General features: G+C 51.7%; 8 protein-coding genes across 8 annotated transcripts; 6 read left to right on the top strand and 2 right to left on the bottom strand.

Moving 5' to 3' along the window:
* Nucleotides 1–591: 591 nt before the first annotated feature.
* Nucleotides 592–2,330, top strand: KY384_007933 (uncharacterized protein; the record flags this gene model as incomplete). Its single annotated transcript, XM_044816422.1, has 3 exons — nt 592–809; nt 860–2,054; nt 2,154–2,330. The coding sequence occupies 3 exons, from the start codon at nt 592–594 to the stop codon at nt 2,328–2,330; spliced, it is 1,590 nt and encodes a 529-aa protein (XP_044667062.1).
* Nucleotides 2,331–5,201: 2,871 nt separating this feature from the next.
* KY384_007934 (uncharacterized protein) lies at nt 5,202–6,029 on the bottom strand (the record flags this gene model as incomplete). The annotated part of the gene is made up of 1 exon (XM_044816423.1): nt 5,202–6,029. One exon carries the CDS (start codon nt 6,027–6,029, stop codon nt 5,202–5,204), a length of 828 nt encoding a protein of 275 aa, XP_044667063.1.
* An 855-nt stretch (nt 6,030–6,884) lies between these two features.
* Nucleotides 6,885–9,308, top strand: KY384_007935 (uncharacterized protein; the record flags this gene model as incomplete). The annotated part of the gene is made up of 1 exon (XM_044816424.1): nt 6,885–9,308. The coding sequence occupies one exon, from the start codon at nt 6,885–6,887 to the stop codon at nt 9,306–9,308; it is 2,424 nt and encodes an 807-aa protein (XP_044667064.1).
* A 1,197-nt stretch (nt 9,309–10,505) lies between these two features.
* Nucleotides 10,506–11,884, bottom strand: KY384_007936 (uncharacterized protein; the record flags this gene model as incomplete). Its single annotated transcript, XM_044816425.1, has 5 exons — nt 10,506–10,633; nt 10,685–10,759; nt 10,827–11,246; nt 11,290–11,734; nt 11,798–11,884. The coding sequence occupies 5 exons, from the start codon at nt 11,882–11,884 to the stop codon at nt 10,506–10,508; spliced, it is 1,155 nt and encodes a 384-aa protein (XP_044667065.1).
* Nucleotides 11,885–12,650: 766 nt separating this feature from the next.
* Nucleotides 12,651–13,953, top strand: KY384_007937 (uncharacterized protein; the record flags this gene model as incomplete). Its single annotated transcript, XM_044816426.1, has 4 exons — nt 12,651–12,725; nt 12,784–13,060; nt 13,128–13,335; nt 13,422–13,953. 4 exons carry the CDS (start codon nt 12,651–12,653, stop codon nt 13,951–13,953), a joined length of 1,092 nt encoding a protein of 363 aa, XP_044667066.1.
* A 2,526-nt stretch (nt 13,954–16,479) lies between these two features.
* KY384_007938 (uncharacterized protein) lies at nt 16,480–19,518 on the top strand (the record flags this gene model as incomplete). Its single annotated transcript, XM_044816427.1, has 2 exons — nt 16,480–16,526; nt 16,572–19,518. 2 exons carry the CDS (start codon nt 16,480–16,482, stop codon nt 19,516–19,518), a joined length of 2,994 nt encoding a protein of 997 aa, XP_044667067.1.
* Nucleotides 19,519–19,885: 367 nt separating this feature from the next.
* KY384_007939 (uncharacterized protein) lies at nt 19,886–20,461 on the top strand (the record flags this gene model as incomplete). Its single annotated transcript, XM_044816428.1, has 2 exons — nt 19,886–19,964; nt 20,088–20,461. The coding sequence occupies 2 exons, from the start codon at nt 19,886–19,888 to the stop codon at nt 20,459–20,461; spliced, it is 453 nt and encodes a 150-aa protein (XP_044667068.1).
* Nucleotides 20,462–20,469: 8 nt separating this feature from the next.
* Nucleotides 20,470–22,823, top strand: KY384_007940 (uncharacterized protein; the record flags this gene model as incomplete). The annotated part of the gene is given in 2 exon segments (XM_044816429.1): nt 20,470–22,766; nt 22,784–22,823. 2 exon segments carry the CDS (start codon nt 20,470–20,472, stop codon nt 22,821–22,823), a joined length of 2,337 nt encoding a protein of 778 aa, XP_044667069.1.
* Between the last annotated feature and the right edge of the window lie 275 nt (nt 22,824–23,098).

Consider the following 23,098-nt stretch of genomic DNA (forward strand, 5'->3'; position numbering starts at 1 on the left):
ACTGGGCGAGTCTCTCACCTTCGTTACTGCCTTATACCTGCAGACCGCTTGAGAGCATGCTCAAAGACACACGGCAGCTCTATATCGTCTTTTCTCCTTGGCAAGCCTCTTCGCCTGCAATTGTATGACGCCTTCTTCAATATTGCTGACTTTCCTGATATGTCAATGATAACGGCAGCATATCGGCCCCCTTTTCAGCCAATCAACGCCCTCCATGTCGAGGCCCAGGAGGATCTTCCAGTACTCGAAAAGCGGAAGGTGATCTCGGTTCCTCCATCATCTGCAAGTGATACGGAAGACGCGATGATGATACGTGGGAAGGTCTACCCTAGAGATCCACTAAGATTTCCAATCATGCAGGTGCCATGCAAGTTCCATGCTATTGCCCTGCACCCCATGCTACACCCTTGTCAGCATGTCACTCCGTGGGTGAGCTCATGAGGATCTGGACCCGAGCTCTCTTGCTCATTCGGATCTTCACTCTCTTCTGTTCTTGCTCGTTGTCGCTATCATCGCAATCTCTTTCCTGTTCGTGATATATCTTTGCGCTTTCTTTCGTTGGAACTTGTATATGAGAAGATAATACACAAGATGGCAGAAAACGAGAAACAGGCAATAGCCGTCGACTCATCAAACGACATTCAGGAAAAGACAGGCTCAAAGTCTCCCGACTTTCAAGCAGAGCCAGACGACCTCGCAGTCTCCCACGATGGTATCAAACTGCACCCACAACCAACCTCAGACCCTCTCGATCCTCTAAATTGGTCGCCTTACAAGAAGCATGCCATTCTTGGCATAGTGATGTTCAAGTCAGCAGTATCTCTATTAGTCAACAGCCTCAATCTAACTATCACTCCAGGTATTTCATGTTCACCTACATAACCACCACCACCGTCCCATCATTTCCCCAACTCCAAGATGAACTCGGCATCTCTTACAGCCAAGTAAACTGGACCGTCGCCATCCCGGCCCTCGGACTCGCCATTGGGCCCCTCGTCTGGTCCTCCCTATCCGACATTTATGGCCGCCGCATAATCTTCATAATCGGCACTCTGATCGCCTTCTTCGCCACTATCGGCGCCGGCAAGCCCAGTAACTATGGTGGCTACATGGCAGCGCGCTTCTTCCAAGGCTTCGGCGTCTCTCCAGGCGCAACAGTCGGCATGGCTGTCGTAGGCGACCTCTTCTTCGAGTACCAACGGGGCCAGAAACTGGGGCTGTGGGTCCTCGCCATCGATTCAGGTCTTCTCGTTGGTCCTATACTCGGCGGCTTTATCGACTTGGTCAGTAGCGCGTGGATTCAGTGGTTCACCGCCATCCTCTTCGCGGTGCTGCTGGTACTAGAAATCGCTTTCATGACAGAGACGTTGTATCCGCGCAACACGATGCTCGCCCGCCTCCCCCACTCCTCCGTCACTAGCGACCCCGAGAAATCTACCTCCACGACGGCTGGCGGCGTCACAGACCTCCCGCGCACTAGCGCCCTGCCCTTCCTCAACATCAAACCCGTCCCTGGAATGAGGCATCCCAAACCCTGGGACTCGCTCCTGCGCTTCGGGCTGACGGCCAAATATCCAGTCGTTGTCATCTCAATCATAATCTACTGCTACGCATGGTACTGGTGGATCCTTTCCATTATCACCATGATACCCGCGGCCTACGTGTCCTACAAGCCGCAAATTCAAGGTCTCCTTTTCATTGGCCTGCTGCTCGGCACTCTTTTCAGCGAATTCTTCTTCTCCGGCCGTCTATCCGATATCATCGTCTCACGACTTGCGAAGAAGAACAACGGAATCAGAACACCCGAGATGCGGCTGTGGTTGGGCTACCCAGCCGCAATACTGAGCGCGATCGGGTTGATTATCTGGGGCGTTAGTGTGGATAAAGGATACCACTGGATTGTGGGACAGATCGCGTTTTTCCTCTTCGCAGCAGGGATACAGATGGGGAACACGGTCGTCACAAGCTACGTGGTTGACTCGTACCCGCTGCAAAGTATGAGCGTGATAACTTTCTATTCTGTATTTTTGAATCTGAGCGCTTTCATTGATCCGGTGAGTCGGCCCCTTTCCCGTCTCCAAACCCCTTCTTCAACCCTCCTTTCTTCTCCTGCTACAATCAAATAATCAAGACTCCGCTAATGATTTCTACAGTTCTACATAGCCTCCTGGCAAGCCCGCAGCGGCTGGACATGGTGTTTTGCCGCGCAGGGCATCATAACTTTCTTCATCAGCGTGCCGGCCTTCGCTGTGTTACACAAATTCGGCCCGATGTTAAGGCATAAGAGCGGGGCGATGCCTTGGTTGAATCCGGAGTATGATACCCTTTGATTGTGTAGGATTTGGAATGTATATACGTCGGGCTGTTCATAATACATTATTTCGTTACATTGATACTCTGTTTTCTCTCGGGATCTTAACGTTCAGACTCTTTGAATGGAGTTGATGAGGCTGAGAACGCGGAGAATCAAAGATGCGGTAGCCGCTTGCGGCCTTTATGAATTGGTCCAAGACTAAGGTAAAAGGACATGGTAATACTCGCGTATGGGTAGGGAGAACGTTGAGGACTGTATATTTGAAGCCCCCCGCCGTGTTCTCTCCACTTGCCTCTCATTGCGAATCTAGATGTCTAAGGAGAAGGGGATAGCTAGCAAGATTTTTGATCCCACAGCAGTATGCGTAGTGGCGAGTTAACACGGTATATAAGGTGTTTTTATAGAAGTAGCAAAGGAAGAAGCCAGAGACACAGAGTCTCTTCAGGTGGGAGGCTTGCAATATATGCCCGTTCCTCAACCATATGTGTATACTCATGACCAGATATCAACACCCTGTTTCCCTTTCCCGTTCTCCATTCCCCATATCTCTTTTCATTCCTGCCGCCGCTCCACCCTTCTCATCACGTCACCCTCGCCTCTTCCTTTCTTTCAACCCCCCTCCTTCAACAATCAAAGCCATCAAGCTCTCATAAACAACCCACATCTTTCCCTCTCCCACCCACAAACCCAAAAAACCCTTTCCTGGCCCCCCATCACCTCTACATCCCCAGCGTGTCCAGCTACCCTTCCCTCACCTACCCTCCCCGCATTCCTTATCTGCCCCACGACCACAGCTCTAGCGGGCACACCGCACGGACACAACGGCCGCTGTCTCCCCATCCCTCCCGCGCCTCTGGCTCTTACCCCCACACGCGTGATATCGCCGAAAGTCCTTGCGCCGTCACCACCTAACCCGCCCGATGCACCCGTTCCACCCAGAACTCCGACCCCCACCCCAGCCCCAGCCCCAGCCCCAACACCAACACCACCAGCACTACCAGCACTAACAGCAGCGGCGTCAATATCCCCACCTCCACCTCTTATAAACTCCATCTCCTCATCCCTCTCCCTCTGCAAGATGTCCCCATGCTCCACCGCAGCAGAAGATGGGTGCCCATACCGTCGCACCTGTCGCTCAAACACCAGCCCCGCCTCTGCCTCCCCAGCACCGGTGTCGTGGCGAGGAAGCGGATATCCCGCTGTCGTGGGCGAGAAGTAGTATGGATGATGCCCGTGCCTGTCCCTGCGATGCAGTTGGCGTCTCGAGGGGCCCGTGCCGTGGAAGCGGGGGGAGGAGGGTGTACGGACTGGCCCTACCCCTGCCCCTGCCCCTGCCCCCCGAGGTATTCGAGGTTTGTGGTACTGCTTGTGTAAGGGTGTGTGGTGGTTAGGAAATGGGGATGCTGAGGCGGTGGGGGGAGGGGAGCGGGTTCCACAGCTGAGGGGAAGGTTAGGGGGTCGAAGGCCCATGTTATACTTTTTGGACTTTGGGAGATTGTTGGGGGTTGGAAGGGTGGGGGGCCAGGGGCTAAGATTTGGTGGTGAGAGGAGAATTGATCGGGATAGGTGTGGGGATCTTGGAGGTGGGAGTAGGAGGGTGGAGAGGGTGGTGTTGGGGGGGTGATTGTCCAGGCGATGGAGTGCGTGGGCGCGGCTGTGTGGGTACTAATGTCGACGTTTGGAGGGAGGGTGAGTGAGGCTCGGGAGCGAGGGACCTCTTCGTCGTAGGATTCGGTTTCTGCTCGTGTTTCTTGTGTGCTTGAGATGCTGCTTTGTTTTCGTTGTGTGGCGGAGTTGATCTCTTCTTGTGCTTGTAGTGAGGGGACAGTGATAGGCTCTAGCATGCTTTGCTTGCGGTTTGGGTCAGGCATCCAGCCCATGAAGTGATCGCAGGTCGTGCATTTGAGGTATGACGCTCCGATTTCAGAAGCGAACGTCGAGAGGGAAAGATCAGTTGCTGTGATATTTGAGAAGCGACAATTGCATGATAAATTGGTCGGAGAGGAAATGGACATGTTGGTGGAAAGAGGCGTCGCTCAGGCCAAAACAACGATCTCTCAATAATCATGGCATTCGCTATATTGCAGATTGCTTAGCAAGAGATAAGAGAGTAATGTATGCTCGAAGAGTCCGCAGAGAAGTTGAGTACGTGGCAGCAGCACATCTTTGGATGCAAGCAGAAGACTCTTGTCCGTACTCAAGCGGTGAGACTCCCCACATAAATCCTGAAGCAGGGTGCAGGCCATGATCGCAAGCCATCAACAACAAAGAGAACGGACGTTGTCAACCTTCTAATCTCGCTAGTGGACGAGTAAGGGTAGGTCGATCCAATTGAGAGCCCACTTTCGCTAACATCGATGTTTGTCTTTCATGCAAGCATCCGTATCCCAAGCGGCACGTCGACTCTGCGTTCTTACCACGTCAACATTGCGTACACTTTTTCCTCGGTGACCTACGGAAGATCGGCGTAGTGATGAGAGCGTCCTGGGCAGTCTTTTGAGACATGAATTCAGAAATTTATAGCACATGATCGAGCCTGTGCAATATCGAGATAGAAGGCGAGACGTTTTTGCAAGTAACCCATTACCTGGCATGAAGTCAATTTCCTCAGATTTCAACCACTAGCCCGAAATCACAACTAAACGCGCACAAGGGGATTTCCTTCGAGGGTAATCTCGACCTTTGAGGGCGGCGCGGCTCTCCTATACCAGACTAGGCACCACATACGCCATTCTGCGGGATACGAAGTAGTATGAGCTGCGAGGCAATTCTCAATTTCGTACCAAGAAATTGTGAGTTTCAAGTGTACAGCTGGCTAGACTTCGGCATTGATAGAAGCCAGAATCATAGCGCCGAAAGATGTATGGCATTAGATAGACGTCACACACTAATATGTCCTGATATTTCTGGCCAAAGTTGCGAGGAAATCGCCTAGCATGTCAGGATCCTCAATCAGTAGCTCTTTGAACCCACCATGAGACTCTACAGTCTCCATCTCGGTCGCAACGTAGAACATTAGCATATTCCTGATGTCCTCTGTGCCTGTGCTTGATGGCGATGTTTCCGCATATACGTATTTGATCAAGCTTAAGATGTCTTTTACGCGCTTGTGAAACAATGCGAAGCATGTCAGAGTATCATATAGCTTCTTGAGAGCGAGCTTCTTTAGCGGCTGTATGTCATATTTCTCCGCAAACACATAGACTTGTGCATGAGACAGGAACACCTCTGTATAGTCCTCCATAGCCACGGTATTTGGCCGAACGTCAGACGCAGTCTGGGGCTCCACAGGGAATCGCGTAGTCCCCCAGCTGACGAATCTTTGCTTCAGGCTGGTAGATTCTGGCGTATTTTTCTTCTTCTTCTTTCCCAGCGGGGCATCAAACCAATCATCAGGGCCAATAGTGTGGGAGAGATTGGATTCCGCTTGCGACCATGAGCTCAGAACGGTGTCCGAACCTGGATCCCAATCATCCTCGCTCAGGGTATGCTCAGCAGCCTTGTAGTCCTTGCTGTACATCCACCGGACAAATCGGGTGAAAGTATCCTCGGTCACCTCTTCAAGGATGGCAAAGCCTTGATGTGCTTCTTTATGAGGTCCGGAGATCATACAGCTGAGAGGAGCGGAGCAGGCGGAGACCAATGAGGCATGGACGTAGAATGGTTTTCCCCGTATGATGAAGGTAAAGGGTTTTGAGAGGAAGATGCTGTCCATTGTTCAGCTATGACAGCGCTGGGGACCACTTCAGATTCTACTGACTCTTGGTCGGAGAGAATCATGGCGTGAGTCGATACGCTGAAGCCGAGCAGCTCTTTACTGCAAAACCCAGGCTCGTACCATTCGCCAGTGTGTTCCTAGGCCTCGCTATCAGACCTTCAAAGAAAGTCAGAGACGACCATAGATAGAGGAACAGAGATGGGAGTCGTGAGGCTGTACAAGGCTGACAAGGCGGAGGGATTTGCTTTACGGCGACCTTTTGATGCGTAAACGCTCAAACTCGGTGTGACGCAGCTGAGAACTCCTCCTTCGTTGTATCGGCTGGCGAGCATTCACCTTCTTTAAGCAAGCAGCTCTGACGTAAACCTTTTGTGGTGCTGATGATGCTTGCTGTCTGTGATGTAGCGGCCTTGGGTTGGAGACGCAGTCTCCTGCCATACGAGTAATTCACGTTGCCTGATAGGGCGCACCCACATCTCGCTCGAATCCTGACACCTATTGCCTCTGCCACTTCCAAAACTGGCGCCACCAATCTTGTCTAACGGTCGAACCCTATCTCGACGAAATAACACTTCATCTTTCTTAGGGTATCTGTTTCCACGCGCTCGACAGCGTGCAAGAGCTCGGCTTTCCGCCTTCCGCCACGAAACCCTTCCATACTACAAGCTTCGAGCACAGTCTCGCATATATCGCTTTATTGTCAAGCACCAAGATAGAAGACGACAGCGGCGAGCTGCTGGGAAAGGCATACTGTGGAGGCTTGGTGGCAAGAAGGGGATCAGGAGAGTCTTCAAGCCTAAGCATGCTGGTGGGGCAGCAAATTCTGCTCTAGTCCGAGCAATTGCGTCAAAAATGGATAGCATTACTGGGTATTCAACTACTCGCGAGCCTGGAACGCGGAGAAAGAAGCTGGCTGGTTATCTCAAAGCGGCCAACGAGCTCCGCCAATCATACCAGCAGTCTTACGGGCTTGGAGGTCAAGATGGCGAAACCACTGAATACGATACATCAGTGCCGGGAGCATACACGGATGGCGCAGTCGTGCGCCATGGTGATGAAGAGATGATATTGTTTCCAAGCTATGCCAGACGTCATCAACCCCGTCGGATTCCACGCCCGAAACCTGGCGCTGAAGACGATTTGCGAAATGAACAGGGACCTGGAGACGCCGAATATTGGAAAAGAGAGTGGGATCAATATGAAGACGAGAATGCAATAGTAGATGTGGATATAAGGGGTTGGGTGTATGCGCCGCAGAGAGGGCAAATGAACAGGAAGAACCGCATAATGGTAGGTATTGCGAGGAGGCTAAGTGGGCTACCAGCTCCAGCTGGTAGTCGAGAGTCAAGCCCAGCTTCACCGCATCATGCACGAGTGGAAGCACGAGCTGCAAGACATGAGAATGAAATTGCGGAACAGGAAGCGCAGTCAATCGAAAAGACGGGAAAAGCAGAAGGTGATATCGCACAACTGGGAGGTTACAGCGAGGCTCCTGACAGATTGTATGATCAGTCCAGTCTCCATAGCACCTCTGCACCAAGTCGGACATCTTCACCCGATACCAGGATTACTCGGCCTAAATCTACCAGCTCTTTACGAAGTGTCGACAAGCGATCTTCATGGAACCAACCTTCAGAGATGAGCCCAGAAGAGCTATCTACTGCGAATTCCCATCTCATGGTCAGGTTAAGACCATTTCTACATATACCGCTTATGAGCACGCCCCTCACTGTGTTTTTCTACAATGACAAAAATTCCAAGTCGCGTACAACTACCACTAACGACGCTGGTCACTTTCTGCTCCGGGCAGCCCTAGACTTTATACCCACTCACGTGCGTGTATTAGCCTCGGACAAGTTATCCGCATCTGAGGAGGTTCAGATCACGGAACCAAAGGGTGTGAGCTTGATCAGTGATATTGACGATACGATCAAGCATTCAGCCATTGGTAGCGGCGCCAGGGAGATATTCCGGAATGCATTCATACGCGAGCTTAGTGATCTCACCATCGAGGGAGTCAAGGAGTGGTACACCACCTTGTCTGATATGGGCGTAAAGCTGCACTATGTGTCCAATTCCCCTTGGCAATTCTACCCAGTCCTCACCAGTTTCTTTGCATCTGCTGGTCTGCCAAAAGGATCCTTTCATCTGAAACAGTATACAGGCATGCTGCAAGGAATTTTTGAGCCCGTTGCAGAGCGGAAAAGGCCGACGTTAGACAGGATAATGACAGACTTTCCAGATCGGCGGTTCATACTCGTTGGTGACAGTGGTGAAGCGGATCTCGAGCTTTACACAGACATTCTTCTCGAGAATCCTGGCAGGATCCTAGCAGTCTTTATTCGTGATGTAACTACGGATGAATCACGGCTTTTCTTCGATTCCTCTCGTCCTTCAAGTCCTATACATCCTCCAGGTGGACAATCAAACACTGTCTCCTTGAAATCAAGCACTTCCTCGAACGAAAAGAAGCGGCCTATTCTGCCACCAAGACCATCGACCCAAATTTCTCGAACATTAACGAGTACCCAAACCGAACAGCCACGGACTGGCAAGCTCATTGACTTTGACGAGGAATCCGGAGCCAAAACAACTTCAACTGCTCCTGCACACCCCGTAAAACCCGCCAAATCTCCGCCACCCTCTAGACCTGCGAAACCTCTTGCTCTACGGCCTGCTTCAAATTCTCCGACCCAATCTGCGACAAGCATAAATCCCCCAATTAGTAGCAAACCCGCTCCGCCTCCACTCCCGAAGCCTCGTCGGACAAACACGGCACCAGATCAACCCAACACACCCTCAGACCCTTCGCCCTTGTCACGCGTCCAAAATGCATCTTCTCGACCTCGAATGCCTGCTCCAATAGAAGCGTACTCATATCGTACAGCCATGAAGAATACTGTTGTCTCAGCCTACAACTCTTTGCCAGCTTGGAACGCTAATGCTGCTCCTTACTCTCAGCCGCTGTCTTTGACAAATGCCTCGAATCAAAGTCGACAACCTCCGCCTGTCCCACCACGAAGAAATGTGTCATCATATCCTTCTTCTACGCCCAATGGAAATTCTGGCTATGGTATTGCTGGTCCAGGTAATGGGGCATCTGATCCGCTGATGAGCAAGAAGGAAGAATTGTGGATGCGGAGATGGGAGCGAGCGAGAGCAATCTTCGAAGAGAAGGGTGTTCTGCTTCGGAGTTGGCGAATTGGAGAAGACGTCGCCGATGAGTGTGTGAGACTTGCCGAAAAGGCACTGAAGCAAGATGAGCAGAAGAAGTAAATAGGGAGTGCATGACCTGCAATGGAGTTCCAGCAAGGAAAAGCAACGTTGAAATCGCTTGCTATATATGAAATGGCTACGGTGTGCATAGCGAGGCGTTGGCCACATGTGAATATAATTAGGGATACAACTTAATCGGCTGCTGGGACCAGACAGGAGTATGAATGTACCATTACTTAAAATTCTTAAGAGGTAGTCTGAAGGTGTCAAGCACTCTCTTGGCCTATAGAAAAAGCCTGACCGTAAACCTCCTCCATTTGCCCTCCACCGCTCTTTCCACCAACACCCGCAAAATCATCTGCAACCACTCTCCTTCTCCTACACTATCCCCCGCCATAAGATGTCCTCACCAGACGCCCAAAATGAAGACCGGAATCTAGAAGAGGTACTTCTTTTCCCTGCCCTCCACTCTCTTTCGTCCCCCTTCCCCTTACATCGTGACCTCAGTCCCCACTCCAAGACGCTAATGCATTCACCTTAGCGCCTCAAATCCGCCCTCTGGTTCTCCATAGGCAAGATCGTCGACGAGGAAACCCTCAAGCTAGGCGTGAACGCGACGCCGCAATTCATTGGGAGTTTGACAGAGTTGGTGTGGGCGCAGATTGGTATCCTTCCCCGACCTGCCGTGTTCTCGAGAATGGCGCCATCTGACGCGTTTTAATTTGGTCGGACATAGAAAACACAAGCGACGACCTACAATCCTTTGCTAGACACGGTGGGCGATCAACGATCGCGGTAGAGGATGTCATGATGTTGGCTCGACGAAACGAGGGGCTGGAGAAGGTGTTGAAGAGGTTCGTGGAGAATCAGGGCGCGGGAGAGAAGGAAGGAACGAAGAGAGGAAAGGGGAAGGGGAAGGGGAAGAAGAGATGAGTTGGTCACTGATCGAGCAGGAAACACGAGAAAGAAGAGTTGGGCTTGAGACACTACAATCGTACTTCGAATAGCTCGAGTGGCAGAGAGGGAGAGGTTATGCATCTCTCTCAGTGTTGCGGGCAGACAGCAACGACCCGCAAAGACCGAAGTTCAGACTTTGATGGACCTCAACAATGATCAGAGGAATACGCCTCTACGTCTGAACGCTCACACACATGGGTGAGTACCAATCTCGCTGTTGAGATTGACGCTGACTCGAATCAGGCTCGCTCGCCCTTCAGGCCAGTCGATCACGAAAATTGCCCTTTCTCAGACAGAAGCTTACGAGCTAAGATCTATCATCACCTTCACTTGCCTATCCTTCTCGTTGATTAAGCATTTGAAACCTTCCTCCACCACATCAGCCATCTTGATCTTCTTGGTGATCATACTTCCTGGTTGCATGCTCCCTTCACAAATTTAGCCTACATCTCGGTGAACAAGCCTGAAAGAAAGCTTACCTGACTCAATAGCGTCTAACACCTCTCGATAGTCACCCTCTAAATAGGTTGTGATACCCATGTAAGTCCGTTCTCCTACGATATGTCAATTTTGGGCATATTTGATAACGTTTGCAAGCATTCTTACGGAAGAGAAAATCACTTGGCCAGATGGTGGCCTTCTTCTCCCACACGGCGATGTTCACAAACGTCCCCCTTGCTCTCAGAGCCAAGATAGCTGCATCGAGCGCTGGTTGAACTCCAGCAGCATCATATACAATGTTCACGCCCACGCCCCCACAAATCTCCTTGACACGCACTACGATGTCCTCCTTTGATGGATCCACAACATGATCGGCGCCGAATTGCTTCGCATAATCTTTCCTCATGGGCGCAATTTCTGACACAATGATATTGTCTGCGCCTTTAGCCTTCAAGGCGAGAATGACAGCCAATCCGATCGGGCCTCCGCCGAGCACAAGTGCCGCATCGCCCTTCTTGAACGGGCTTCTTTTGACAGCATGCCAGCCAACCGCAAGAGGTTCCACAAGCGCTAATGCCAAAACCGCCTCAATAAAGTATGCTCTCAATTATTGCAAACTCGAAAAGAGAACAGTTTCACTGACCAGCAACGTCCAAGGGTATACTCTCAGGCACCGTATACACGCTTGCTCTCGGGACAACACAATACTCACTGAGGCCCCCTCCCCACCCGCTCAGCCCCACGAATCCGTTGCTCTCACAGCAATTGATGTACCCTTCTTTACACGCTGCACACGTTCCGTCGTATATTATGGGCTGTACAGTGACTCGATCTCCCACTTTGATGTCATCTACACCCTCACCAACTTCCTTTATAGTACCGGAGAATTCATGGCCCAGCGTCAGGGGGGCCTGCTCATTGGTAATAGGGTGGGGTACAACGGGGATGAGGGAGGCGCCACCAAGAAATTCATGAAGATCTGGGCAGAAAATGAACATGTCAGCAAGAGATTCCAGGATAGTTGGGGTGCCTATATGGGCGGAAATGATAGTACCGGAGCCACAAATCCCGGCGAAGGCTGGTTTCACCTACGAACCATAGAATCAGCAACCTATACTCGAGGTTGAAGGCCCATTTCGTATGCTCTTTACCTTGACTTGGCCTTTGCCACACACTGGGATGGGTATTTCGTCAATACGAATGTCCTCTTTACCATGGAAGCGGACTGCTTTCATCATCTTGGCGGGCTCCAGGAAAATTCAGACTTTGGTGAGGATGGCAAATGAGGCGGTCAAGCAGCTGGCTGTTCTATTACTGACGTTCCATGGACGACAACTGCGAGTTCAACATCCAATATTGCAAGCCGTGATCGGGAATTATTCCATCACCAGCCGCCCTGTTGGCCCTCCTGCGGCCTTGCCCCTCAATTGCGGGGTAGCGGAGAAACATTCTGGTTGCGTCTACCATGCAACAGCTTCTCACCAAATCTCGACTTCCCAAAAACGCCTGGAGCACCAATATGCCTGTACATACCAACGATGACACCCGTGGGCGGTTTGCCGCATCCAATAAACAATGGCACTGTTTACTGTCTCCAATATGTCTCACCAACGGACACGCCGTCACGCGTGAGGACTATTCAGGCTTTACCGCATTGGCAATTCCGGTAGAACTAGTCGGCTGGCCTAGACCGCCCCACGAACCCTCGCCATACCAAGGTATTCGGTAGATGGCGTAGGCTGATCAGTGGTGGTTCAAGCAGAGACTTCGTCAGGTACATGACTTCATCCGGAACATGACCTCATCCGGAAATTTCGACGCAGGGAAACTTTCTTACTTCGTCATGATGTATTACCGTCCAACAATAAGAAGGGCTGTCGCGCTCTTGCTTCTTTGAATAAATATCCTCTATATCAAAGATTAACCAAGAGCTCAAAGAAGACTACCTTGACAAGCATTCCCGATTGTACTGCAATTCTCCCAATTTGATTTATTCACGTCACCATGGGCTACCCAGACACCTTTGAAGGCTTCATGATTGAAGATCAAAAGAATTGGACCGATTTCAAGCGCAAGGAGGTATGTCTTCTCCACTCTTACGGGGCAGATCACCCAATTCACCATTTTGGTCCAACAGTTCAAGCCGAAACCATTTGAATCCCACGACGTTGATATCAAGATTGACGCTTGCGGAGTATGCGGTTCCGACGTCCATACCATAAATGGCGGCTGGGGCGAATGCCCACTCCCAATCTGCGTCGGCCACGAAGTCATTGGCAAGGCCATTAAGGTCGGCGACGATGTAACAACATGTAAAGTCGGTGACAGGGTTGGCGTAGGCGCGCAGATCCAGGCTTGCCTGGAATGCAGGATCTGCAAGATGGGACAGGAGAACTATTGCCCCAACAAAGTCGGTAAGAGACCCAGCTTTCCATGCAAATCGACGAATTATAGACTGATATTGACTCGCTATCTTCATAGACACGTACGGAGCAAAATACAAAGATGGCACAATCTCTCAAGGCGGCTACGCCTCCCACATCCGCGCGCACGAGTACTTCACCTTCAAGATCCCGGACAACATCTCCACCGCCGACGCCGGCCCAATGATGTGCGCAGGCCTAACCGTCTGGTCGCCTCTCGTCCGCGCGAAAGTCGGGCCTGGCAAAAAAGTCGGCGTAGTCGGAATGTAAGGCCCCCACTCCGTCTTTCCCTTCCCTTTCTCTAGCCCCTCGCCCTCGTTTCCGACCCAAAATCTAACGGAGTCTCCAACAGCGGCGGACTAGGCCACTTCGCGCTCCTCTGGGCCTCCGCCCTCGGCGCCGAAGTCTATGCCCTCTCCTCCAACCCCTCCAAAAAAGACGACGCGCTAAAACTCGGCGCTAAAGAATTCATCTGCACGACAGCCGACAAAGAGCACTGGCACGAACCCTGGGCCTTCACCTTCGACTTCCTGCTCAATACGGCCGACATGACGCACAAATTCAATATCGAGCAGTATACGAGCACGGTGGGTATCAATGGCGAATTCCACCACGTGGGATTGCCGAATGAGCCCCTGCCACCGATTATGGCGCAGATGTTTACGGTGAATGGGAGTAAGATGGGTGCGAGCCATATTGGGAACAGACCGGAGTTGCTGGAGATGCTGAAGATGGCGAGTGAGAAGGGGATTAAGCCTATGGTGCAGACGCTGCAGCTTGGGGAGAAGGGCGAGGGGTGTGCGGAGGCGGTTAGGAGGGTGGAGGGGAATGATGTTAGGTATCGGTTTAGTCTTGTCGGGTTTGATAAGGTGTTTGGGTCGTAGGAAGGAGCACGTTGGGATGCTTGGAGGGAGGAGGCAGCTCGGCCAAATTTGGATGTTCGTACCTTCTATAGTCCTCGTTGAAAGATATCTAAAGAAATTTTTTTCGGGACAGTGAGGGTGTTAAGAAGGTAGATGAATGCTTCCTTGCTCGCCGATCCTGTGTGTGCTGGATATTCGCTTCACGAAACCCCCTTTTCCACCCTCGCCTGTGTCTTCTTCACTCCTTACAGTACCAGCACTAGCACCACCACCACCACCACCATCCCATCCCATCCGGTCCATCTATCCTTCCTTGCTTCCACCCCGTGTTTCCCATATTCCCTCCCCTGCCTACACTGAGCGAGCTAGCTATACGCACTTCAGACTTTCCAAATGATACCTCAGGATCAGCCTAAGCGCAGGCAGAGAGGAGGTCTCGCATCATATGGACCAAAGCCAGCCTCAAGCTAAGAAGGGAAAAAAGGGAGGGGGGAGGGGGGGGGGAGGGGGAGGGGGAGGGGCGAGATATAGTCGCTAGAAAGGTGGTCGGGATGGGAGGTGGATGGAGGTGGATGCATTGGTAAGTGTTGTGGGGTGGTGGTGGTCGCTGATGGATTAACTTGGGTGTGTGGAATAGGAGGATATTTGATGGGGCTAGTGGAAAATGGAGGGAGGGGAGAGGAGAGGGCGAGGTTGGATGGTGAGTGGGGATTTGAGAGAGAATAGTTTCAAAACGTTAGACGAGACAGTGGAAAGTGACATGGTCAGTTGATGGCGAGAAAAGACGCGATTCCATCGCGTAAGTGGAATTTCACGGCCATATTCTTGAAGCTCGTTGTCTGGGCTGTTGAATATCTAAGAGTGAAGAGTTTTGGTGGGCTTCTTGCACTTGCTATCATATCGATAGCCAAGTCATGGACAAAGAACCTCGTGTTGGGCGAGACAGGCGGTCTGGAAGTTCTTGTGGGACTTGTATCATGTGTGGCAATTTGCATTTGGAACTCTACTGTCCGTCGCTCAGCATAGAGGACTCCGGCTCTGGTGGCGAGCAATCATACGTTTCATAGACCAATCAGGCTGTTCAACCTTTCTCTCCTGTTACGGAAATCTTTGACAATGCATTATGGGCGCCGCTCATTCCGGCGGTATTGAGTACCAAGCGGATCATGAGCCGATAGTCAGGCTCCAGATCCGGACGCAGCGAATGTTGTATGCGCCCAACTTGTATGGTCCTTTTCACCAATTTCATATCAATGTCATAGGCTTTCTGTTTTTGTTGAGAAAATCGCCTGCCTGCAATGCTTCGAGATCATTCTCCGGCTGTACTCGGTACACTGATGAACGTGCAAGCCGTCAAATGAAGCTCCTTCGGAACCTTCCAAGGCGACATGGCAGATCGTTCGCCACAGCAGACAATCCACACGCATTTTTAGATGCATCCCGCCACTCTTGTCTACCGAACTTCATGTAGGGTCTCGTCACAGAACCACTAGACCAGCTCGTCGGGTCTCGCAGCTCCTGCGGGGTGTCTCCTCACTTGGATACGAGAAGCGCGGAAGGGTCGGGAAGGACTGGAAGCCTAACCGGATACCTGCATCGAAAGGGCGTGCATATGTAGGAAAGCGATAGAGCGAGCCTCTGTATACATCTCTTCTCAAAGCAAAACGGTTACTCGATGGTCGAGGAGGTTCCGTGAAGATTGTATCGGACCGTTTGTTCTGAACTCGTCGATTGGTTTCCGGACGCACTCAGGAGCGTCGGTGTATGTAGGGTCATCGATCATTCACACTGTTGCCTTCTGTCGCAGTGGCCATCGTCAGGTCGCAATGCGTCTTCAGATCATGCCACTTGTTCGTAGAAAAGATTGAGGAAGTACGCCGGTTGAAACGAGGGGCATTGGCTTGCTGCAGGGCATCGTTAGCCCTTCATCTCAGTGGCTTGCAGTATTCTCCGGTTCCTGCCAATCTTCCGCATCTTTGCGCCATCGCCTGAAAGTAACCAGGCCACTTATGCACGTTATATTTGGCGTTGAGGTGGGAGAAAGGGGAACCAGCCAGTGGTATGAGGTGAACGAAGCCCCGGAGAGGGAGATCGTCAACGCGGACTCATCTACGGCTGGAATCTGCTCCTTGACCTGAGAAATTGATGTGTACGTACTCTCTCATGCAACTCGATCCGGGCACCGCACAGAGTATCCTCGACACCGACTTTTCACACTGCTCCACAGTCGGTGCAAAGGTTGGGGTCGCAATTGACTTATATGGCTACGCTCCAGTAGAAGGCAACTGAGAAGACATCCGTGCGAGCATGCAGTCAAGACGGTGCTGATGCTGCGGGCAGATCCCCCGCACCCACCGGCTCCATCCTGTAGTCTTTTGGAAGCCTCCCGCTGTCTCACGTTCGATTTGTGTCTCCTCGGACCATCTACTTCACGATTCCTATTCTCCAATTCCTTTTGGTGCTGTCTAGGAATCCAACAGTACTAGACAGTCTACCTGCTCAGCAAATTACTTCTTTGCCCTCCAGTGCTGGCCATTGGGCCTTACAATGGCAAACGTTCGCCCTTCCACTGTTCGATCCCAATCATACTACAGGTATGCACGCGACCCATGTTCCTAGCTCTTGCTGATATCTCTCAGACCCTCTGCCCCAGAGAAGGATTCACTACGCCCTCGAAAAGAAGAGAAGCGTAGTCGATCCACCTCTAGAAACCCTTCCTCCAAGTTGTACAGCGCGGACGCCCCTCGACGTTACGCTCCCAACGAGTCTCGACCTCGCAAGCCTCCATTCTCTCCGACCATAGAAGATCTTGGCTTCGGGCCAGATTGTGTTCAGATGAAGGGCAAACTTGACCAGACCCCAATGCTCATCAAAGTCGATGGAGACTCGAGCTCCACCGACGGAAGTGAGCCAGGCACGCCTGATAGCTCGTTGAGTGATGGGCAAGACAGCTACATCTCAGGATCGGATAGGAACACTGCCCAAATCTCAAAGGCCGACGAAGTGACAAAGACGAAGCCCAAGTCACCGTCAGAGGTGAAGCGGCCAGTGACCAAAAGCCGCAGAAGTCGACAGACATTGACTGTAGATACTGAGAGGGCTCGAAGTAGGTCGAGAGGGGACGGTCCACCACCAAATCTCAAGCGAGAGCGGTCTCCGTACTCTTATCAACCCCCGCCTGCCTTCAAGCCCAATGATCAACAAGATTGCAAAACCCAAGGGACCGCATCTAGACCCGGCGATTATCAACGCTCACCTGGAACCCTGACTTCCACAGCCAGTCCAGTTCGAAGAAGTTTCGAGCCTCCATCAGTTCATGCATGTTCGAAAGATGTACAGGCCGGAGGGGGCAAGGATAGCGGATCTGCTAACGCTAGCGGTCGGCTGAGTCGCCCCCAGCGCCCGGGAATGGAGCGGCGAGCTTCTGCCATGCCCCAGCTGGGCAGTCCTACTTCTGCCACTGCTGCCCGATCTCGTTATGTAGAAAACTCATCAGACGAGTCAGACCGTGAATATGCGAGGATCCGCGCTCGATCAGGTCAATTGACAGCAGACGCTCTGCCTATCAACCCTCCAACGTATTTTGATACCCCGCGTTATAGCGAGCGACACGCAAACATGAAAAACCGCGACTCACCGCCTCAAACACCGTTGTCGCCAGAACATACACGAGGCACTTTCTTGAACAGAGACCATCTGGTCAACGGAACCGGCCTCCAGCATTTGAGTACCCTCCTTGAGGATCAACAATCAAGTCATCGGTCTGCCTCGCCAAGACCGTCACCTCAGCCTTCTCCAAGAGGTTCACCGACCGGGTCGCCTGGTCCGTCCCCACCTAGAACTCCTCCGGAGAGCTATCCAAGGCATCATCGTAGGACGAGTACAGCTGAGAGTCTTTCCAAATACTTAACTAATTCGAGAATATCATCTCCACTCTCATCTAGGCCTTCGACTCCCACATCGGGTGCGAAGACGTTCACTCCGCGCCCGATGGAGCATGATGCCCCGCAGCAAATGACCAAGGAACGAAGAGTCTCCACTTTTGATTCGTCTGACTTGGCGAAGCAGGCCACTGGAGGTGCCAAAGCTGACGCTCGACCATCGTCGCCTACGGTATCTAGGCATGAGTCTTATGAACATCGGGATCCTAAATATGAGAGGGGCCCACAGGTACCCTATCATTCTAGTAGCTCCCAAGGAAGAGCAACATTAGAGCCTGCTCGTCCTGAGCGACGACCATCTCGTGAAGATATGAGAAAGGCTCTACCGTCAATAAGTACCAAGCCTGTCATCCATCAGGAACTAAGTGATCCGAAAGCTGCAGCCCCAAGAAATAGGTCCGGCTCTTATGTACCAGCATCCGCCACAGCAGCTTTAGGAGGAGCCAGTTTCCTCGACCCAAACTCATCAACCCACCGATCCAGGTCCAATGCGCCGGATGCTGGCCGTCACCGACACAGATCAAGGTCAAGGTCTTACGGTGACGCTCGAGAAGCTACAAGGTCGCAGTCCGCTGCTCCTGTTCATGCAGTACCTGCTTCAGATCAAAGGCAGCCTGTGCTACTGCCCCAATGTCCCCGAGCAGAACCAGTCGCCGGCTTCGACGACTGGTTAGTTCTGGAGAGGGACACTGCCATGACTATTTGTCCTGAATGCCGTCACAATGTATTCGGCAGAGGCTTTGAGCGTGCATTCCGTCGAGGACCTGAAGTGAAAAGGAACCAGAAGGTCTACTGCAACATGAATGATCCATGGGTCCGTCTTGCTTGCCTTGACATTTTCAAACGGCAGTCAGATACCAAGACGCTTGGATATCTCATGGAGTACACGAAGGAAGAACCTCCTTGCCCGGAACACCGGCTTGTGGTCGATCACGCCTGGTACCACCTGCGAGACAGCGAGACCAATCGCGATTTCCAAGATTTTCAGGTGTGCTCCAATTGCGTGTACAGCCTAGAGGCCATTTACCCCCGTCTGGATATCTTTCATCGGTCCAAGGACATCAAGCAGGAGCAGCGCGGCTGCAGCCTGAGGTCTGACGTCGTGCGCTTTGGCAAGTACCTGAACTTCCTCGTCTCCATGGCAGACGAGGAAGAAAAAACCAGGAGGATACCAAGTACCTCTGACTTCATCTGGGAAGTCAAGTGGCAGACTGTGATCAGTCCGTGCAAGGGTAGTGCCGTCTATTATGGCCAGGATATGCACACTCACCCTGAGATCCCAGGCTTGACCATCTGCGAGGAGTGTTATTACAAAGATGTGCGCCCGCTGGCAAAACTCGCGCGTCGGGACTCACGCCACTTCGTACTCCGAATCACACAGGAGGCAAAAGAGATTGTAGGTGGTACAACCTGCAAGCTGTATTCGCCACGCATGAAACAGATCTTCAAGAAGGCTTGTGAAGAGAGGGAATTTGAACAGCTGGCCAAAGCCGTTAAGAAACGGAACGAATTGCAACAAGATCTGGAGGAGAGCAAGATGGAGTATGCGAAACGGCCGTTGGATACGAAGTTGAAGGAGGATGTGAAGTATCTGCAAAGCAAATGGGAGAAGTTGGAACGCAAGCATAATTATGAGCACGATTGAAGTAGGACAGAGACACGAGTGGCGAGGTAGTGAAGTCGGATCTAGACGGATCTGAGATGCGGAGATGAATGGGAGGCCTGAATGGTTGGTGAGTGGCAATGCTTCTCAATAAATGACGCTATTAAGCACCCCATATTGGATGGTAATGAAGGAGATGAAAAAAGCTGATAGATATGGCGTTGTGAATAATGATAATGATGAACGATTTAATGCTCAATATCGTGATCACATGCAACGAACGAATCTTTCGGAGTTCTATCTTCCCAATAAATTAATTTCGTCCATTTTAGGCAATATATGGACGCGACGCGAAAAGGCAGTCGCGCTAGCTCTCATAGGGCTAGGACACTGGATCACCTAGTCGACCATGACGCCCGTTGCCTACACAGGAACTGCATCGGCGTCCTCTGTCCAGGATGAACCAAGATCCGCCGAGCAGGTCTATGGTAGGAATGCTGTGTTATGACAGTAATAAGATAGAGGAGCACGGACAAAGCTCAACCTCAGCAAAAACTCGATCTCCCCAGCCTCCTTACATAGCTATTTAGGAGCTACTATGTGGCGATCAGCCTCACCACTCCCAACGAATTCAGCTCTACGTTTTGAGTCTGCTGCATACTATCCAGAAGACATTCTTTGTCCAGGGTCAGACGAAGAGCTTTCCGAGCAAGAAAGGGCAATGAAGAGGCGGAGAGTCGTTCAGAGGGGCGAGGAATATCTTGCAGGGCATGCGCCTTTCATGATGACAGCAGGATTGAATGGTCCATTTGACAACAGCTGGGAAAATCCATGGGCGAAGAAGAGGTCGGAAGGCAAGACAGTCAATGTAGACCGCGTCGAAAGAGCTTCAGCTGCAATGCGATCAAACCCCCCGCGTCTTCTCCACTCAGAAGAGTACCACCAAGAGATTCAGTGGATACTACGAGTCAATACACCGACATAGATATTATCATGCCCCCGATGATATCTGACACCCCAAAGTGCAGGACATTCCGCCATCAGCTACCAATCCATCCCGTCTCATCACCAGGGCCCTCCCGAGTGCGAGACTTGCCACGAGGGAAAGAAAGAGATTGGTTGAAGAAGGATGTTACTAGTAAATATTCTAGGAGATATTTATCTGGGCAACAATCACCTACGCCCACACCAGCTCCAAGAAGGCAGTTATCCTCGCCTTTCGCTTTCAGGGATATTGAAAGACAGAGAGAGGATACGTCTTCGTTTGAGACTGCACATGAAAAGCCAGAGGCTAGAGATGACGTCAACAACCACCTTCGCAATACTCGAAAGTCACGTAAAGCCGACCGAGAAGACACTCATCCGCCCAAAACAAGGAAAAGAAGAGCAGGATTCGAAAAAGAAGCCGCGGAAGAGTCTGAGAGAGAGGCTGATTTGTCGAAGCGTAGCGTGCTATCGTCGAGTCAAGAAAAGCAGCACAGGAAGAGGCAAGAGCCTGAGCGAGCAGCAAAAGGGAAGCGCAAATGGCGAGGGGAACGTCAGAAAGCCGCTGAGGCGAAAAATGACATTGCACGAAAGATCGCTGAGCTCATCGGAGAGGATGATACTAAGAGCAAGGACGAAGCCAGAAGTACTCCACGCCGGAAGGACAAAAGATTACGCAACATAGATCCTGCGCTCCTACCGAGCAAAGCAAATCCACCTTTACTCGAAGAGATGCATTACGAGTACCAAGTACCCACGAAGATAGCGACGGAGGAATATCCACACGCTATACCAATGAATCCTCCCGAACCAATTGGCATATCATCTCGTGCCACAAATTCCGAAAGTCACCCTCCAGAGCAAGAAGTGCAAAAAGAAGAGAAACAGACCGAGCCAGAGATTGCTCCTCAGGAGAAGCCCAACAACAAGCGGAAGAAGTCTAAAGCAAACTCTGGTGCTCGTAGGCTAACATTTACACCCAACGGTGGGCCAAAATTACGATCTTCCCATCGGTCTTCGGATGCAAGACCGAATCGCTCCGGCAGTGGGCCAGAGAGTCCAGTCCAAAGTGTTGATGCCCCTGAGCTGGCTCAAACGCTTATCAAAAATGATACAAGATCCAACAAGACCTCTGCTAAGACCTCCCGGTCCTCACAGAAAATGCTATCGAATGGCGATCAGTCGAAGGAATCGACTACTGTTCTCCCGGAAGCTCAAGTCCAAGATCTACCACCAGCGCGTGTCCCCTTGGTTTCCACTTCCACCAACCTTCTCGAGACTGACGAGCAGCCAACATGTGTCGAGAGTGTAGAAGAAGACTCCTATGTGAATTTGGCAACTCAAGCTGCAGTCAATAAAGCCATGCAAAGATTCAATGATGTTGTCGCTGATATGGACACACCATCACCAAATAAGGCACGCAGATCAGCCGTATCTGATAGGCTTCGAAACGAGGAGCTCTCCACTAAGAAGACTCCTGCAGTGGAGCCAATTAGCACACAAGCCATGCTAGACCAAATGTCGCCCTTCACCATCACAACAATAAAAAAACGTTCGCCTATGCTACGTGACCGAACTGCTTCCCAGATTTCACCAAGCAAGCCCGCCGCCGCCCACTTCGCGAATTCACAAGCAGGACAGACGACCTTACCAACTTACTCCCCCAACATGTCAACCTCCCCCTCCCCGACCCCAACGCCATCCCTATCCCAAGCTCACCCCTCAACCTCCCCCTCAAAATCCCCTCCAAGATCTCCTCCAAAATCCCAAAAAGGCAAGCAAAAAGCCCCTCCAACCCCCTCGACTAAACGGCGGAAAACCGCTCTCGATTCCTCGCCGCCACCAGCACCACCACCATTTCTATCTCGCCAAAAGTCCTCAGTCCAATCTCACGCTCATCCAGAGCGTACCCCCAAAAGCACCCTCTCGGAACTGACGTCTTTCTCGATAAATCCAGACGGCACGCTGACGGAGAGAGGCTTGATGGATGGGCAGTATCCGGAGGGACAGATACTCGGGGCTCACGGAGACGGGGAGGGGGAGACATATGGAACGCTACCTTCACTGGACTTCAGCAAGCCCTTCGCTGGCATCGCTTCTGGTGGTGTAAGAGCAGGTGGTGTGCTGGGAAATGGCGTCACGCCTACCTCGACGGCCCCTTCTGTCGTCGTCGATGAAGAGGGAGAAGTAGATGGACTTGGGGATGGGGATTGGGGCACACCACACACCAATGGCAGCCTGAACGCTGATTTCTTGACCCCGACCACTATCAATAACCAAGACGGTGGTGGGGGTGGGGGTGGGGGGTGGGTTTCATTTACAGCTCACACCCGAGGATGTGCAAAAGACGGAACGGGAATTAGAGCTGGATGCTGCGGTGGAGGAAGCGGGGAATTTCCTCGCGGACTGGAATGTTGATGTTGATGCTAGGATGGGGGGAAGAGGAGGAAAGGGGGGACGCCGAGGAAGAGTCCGAGGAGGAAGAGTGCGTTGGCGGGGAAGGGGAGGAGGTGATTGATGGGGGTGGGGTGGTTTTTGGAGGTGCAAAAAGTTGGGTTGGGGAAGAGGATGGGGAAAAGGGAAAGGGGCGGGGAAGGCAAGGACAAGATTGTGTCGATTTGATTCTTATATCAGCTTG

The sequence above is a fragment of the Bacidia gigantensis genome (genome assembly GCF_019456465.1).
Source record: "Bacidia gigantensis strain McMullin 20006 chromosome Unknown contig_278, whole genome shotgun sequence".
In the NCBI taxonomy this organism is placed as follows: domain Eukaryota; kingdom Fungi; phylum Ascomycota; class Lecanoromycetes; order Lecanorales; family Ramalinaceae; genus Bacidia; species Bacidia gigantensis.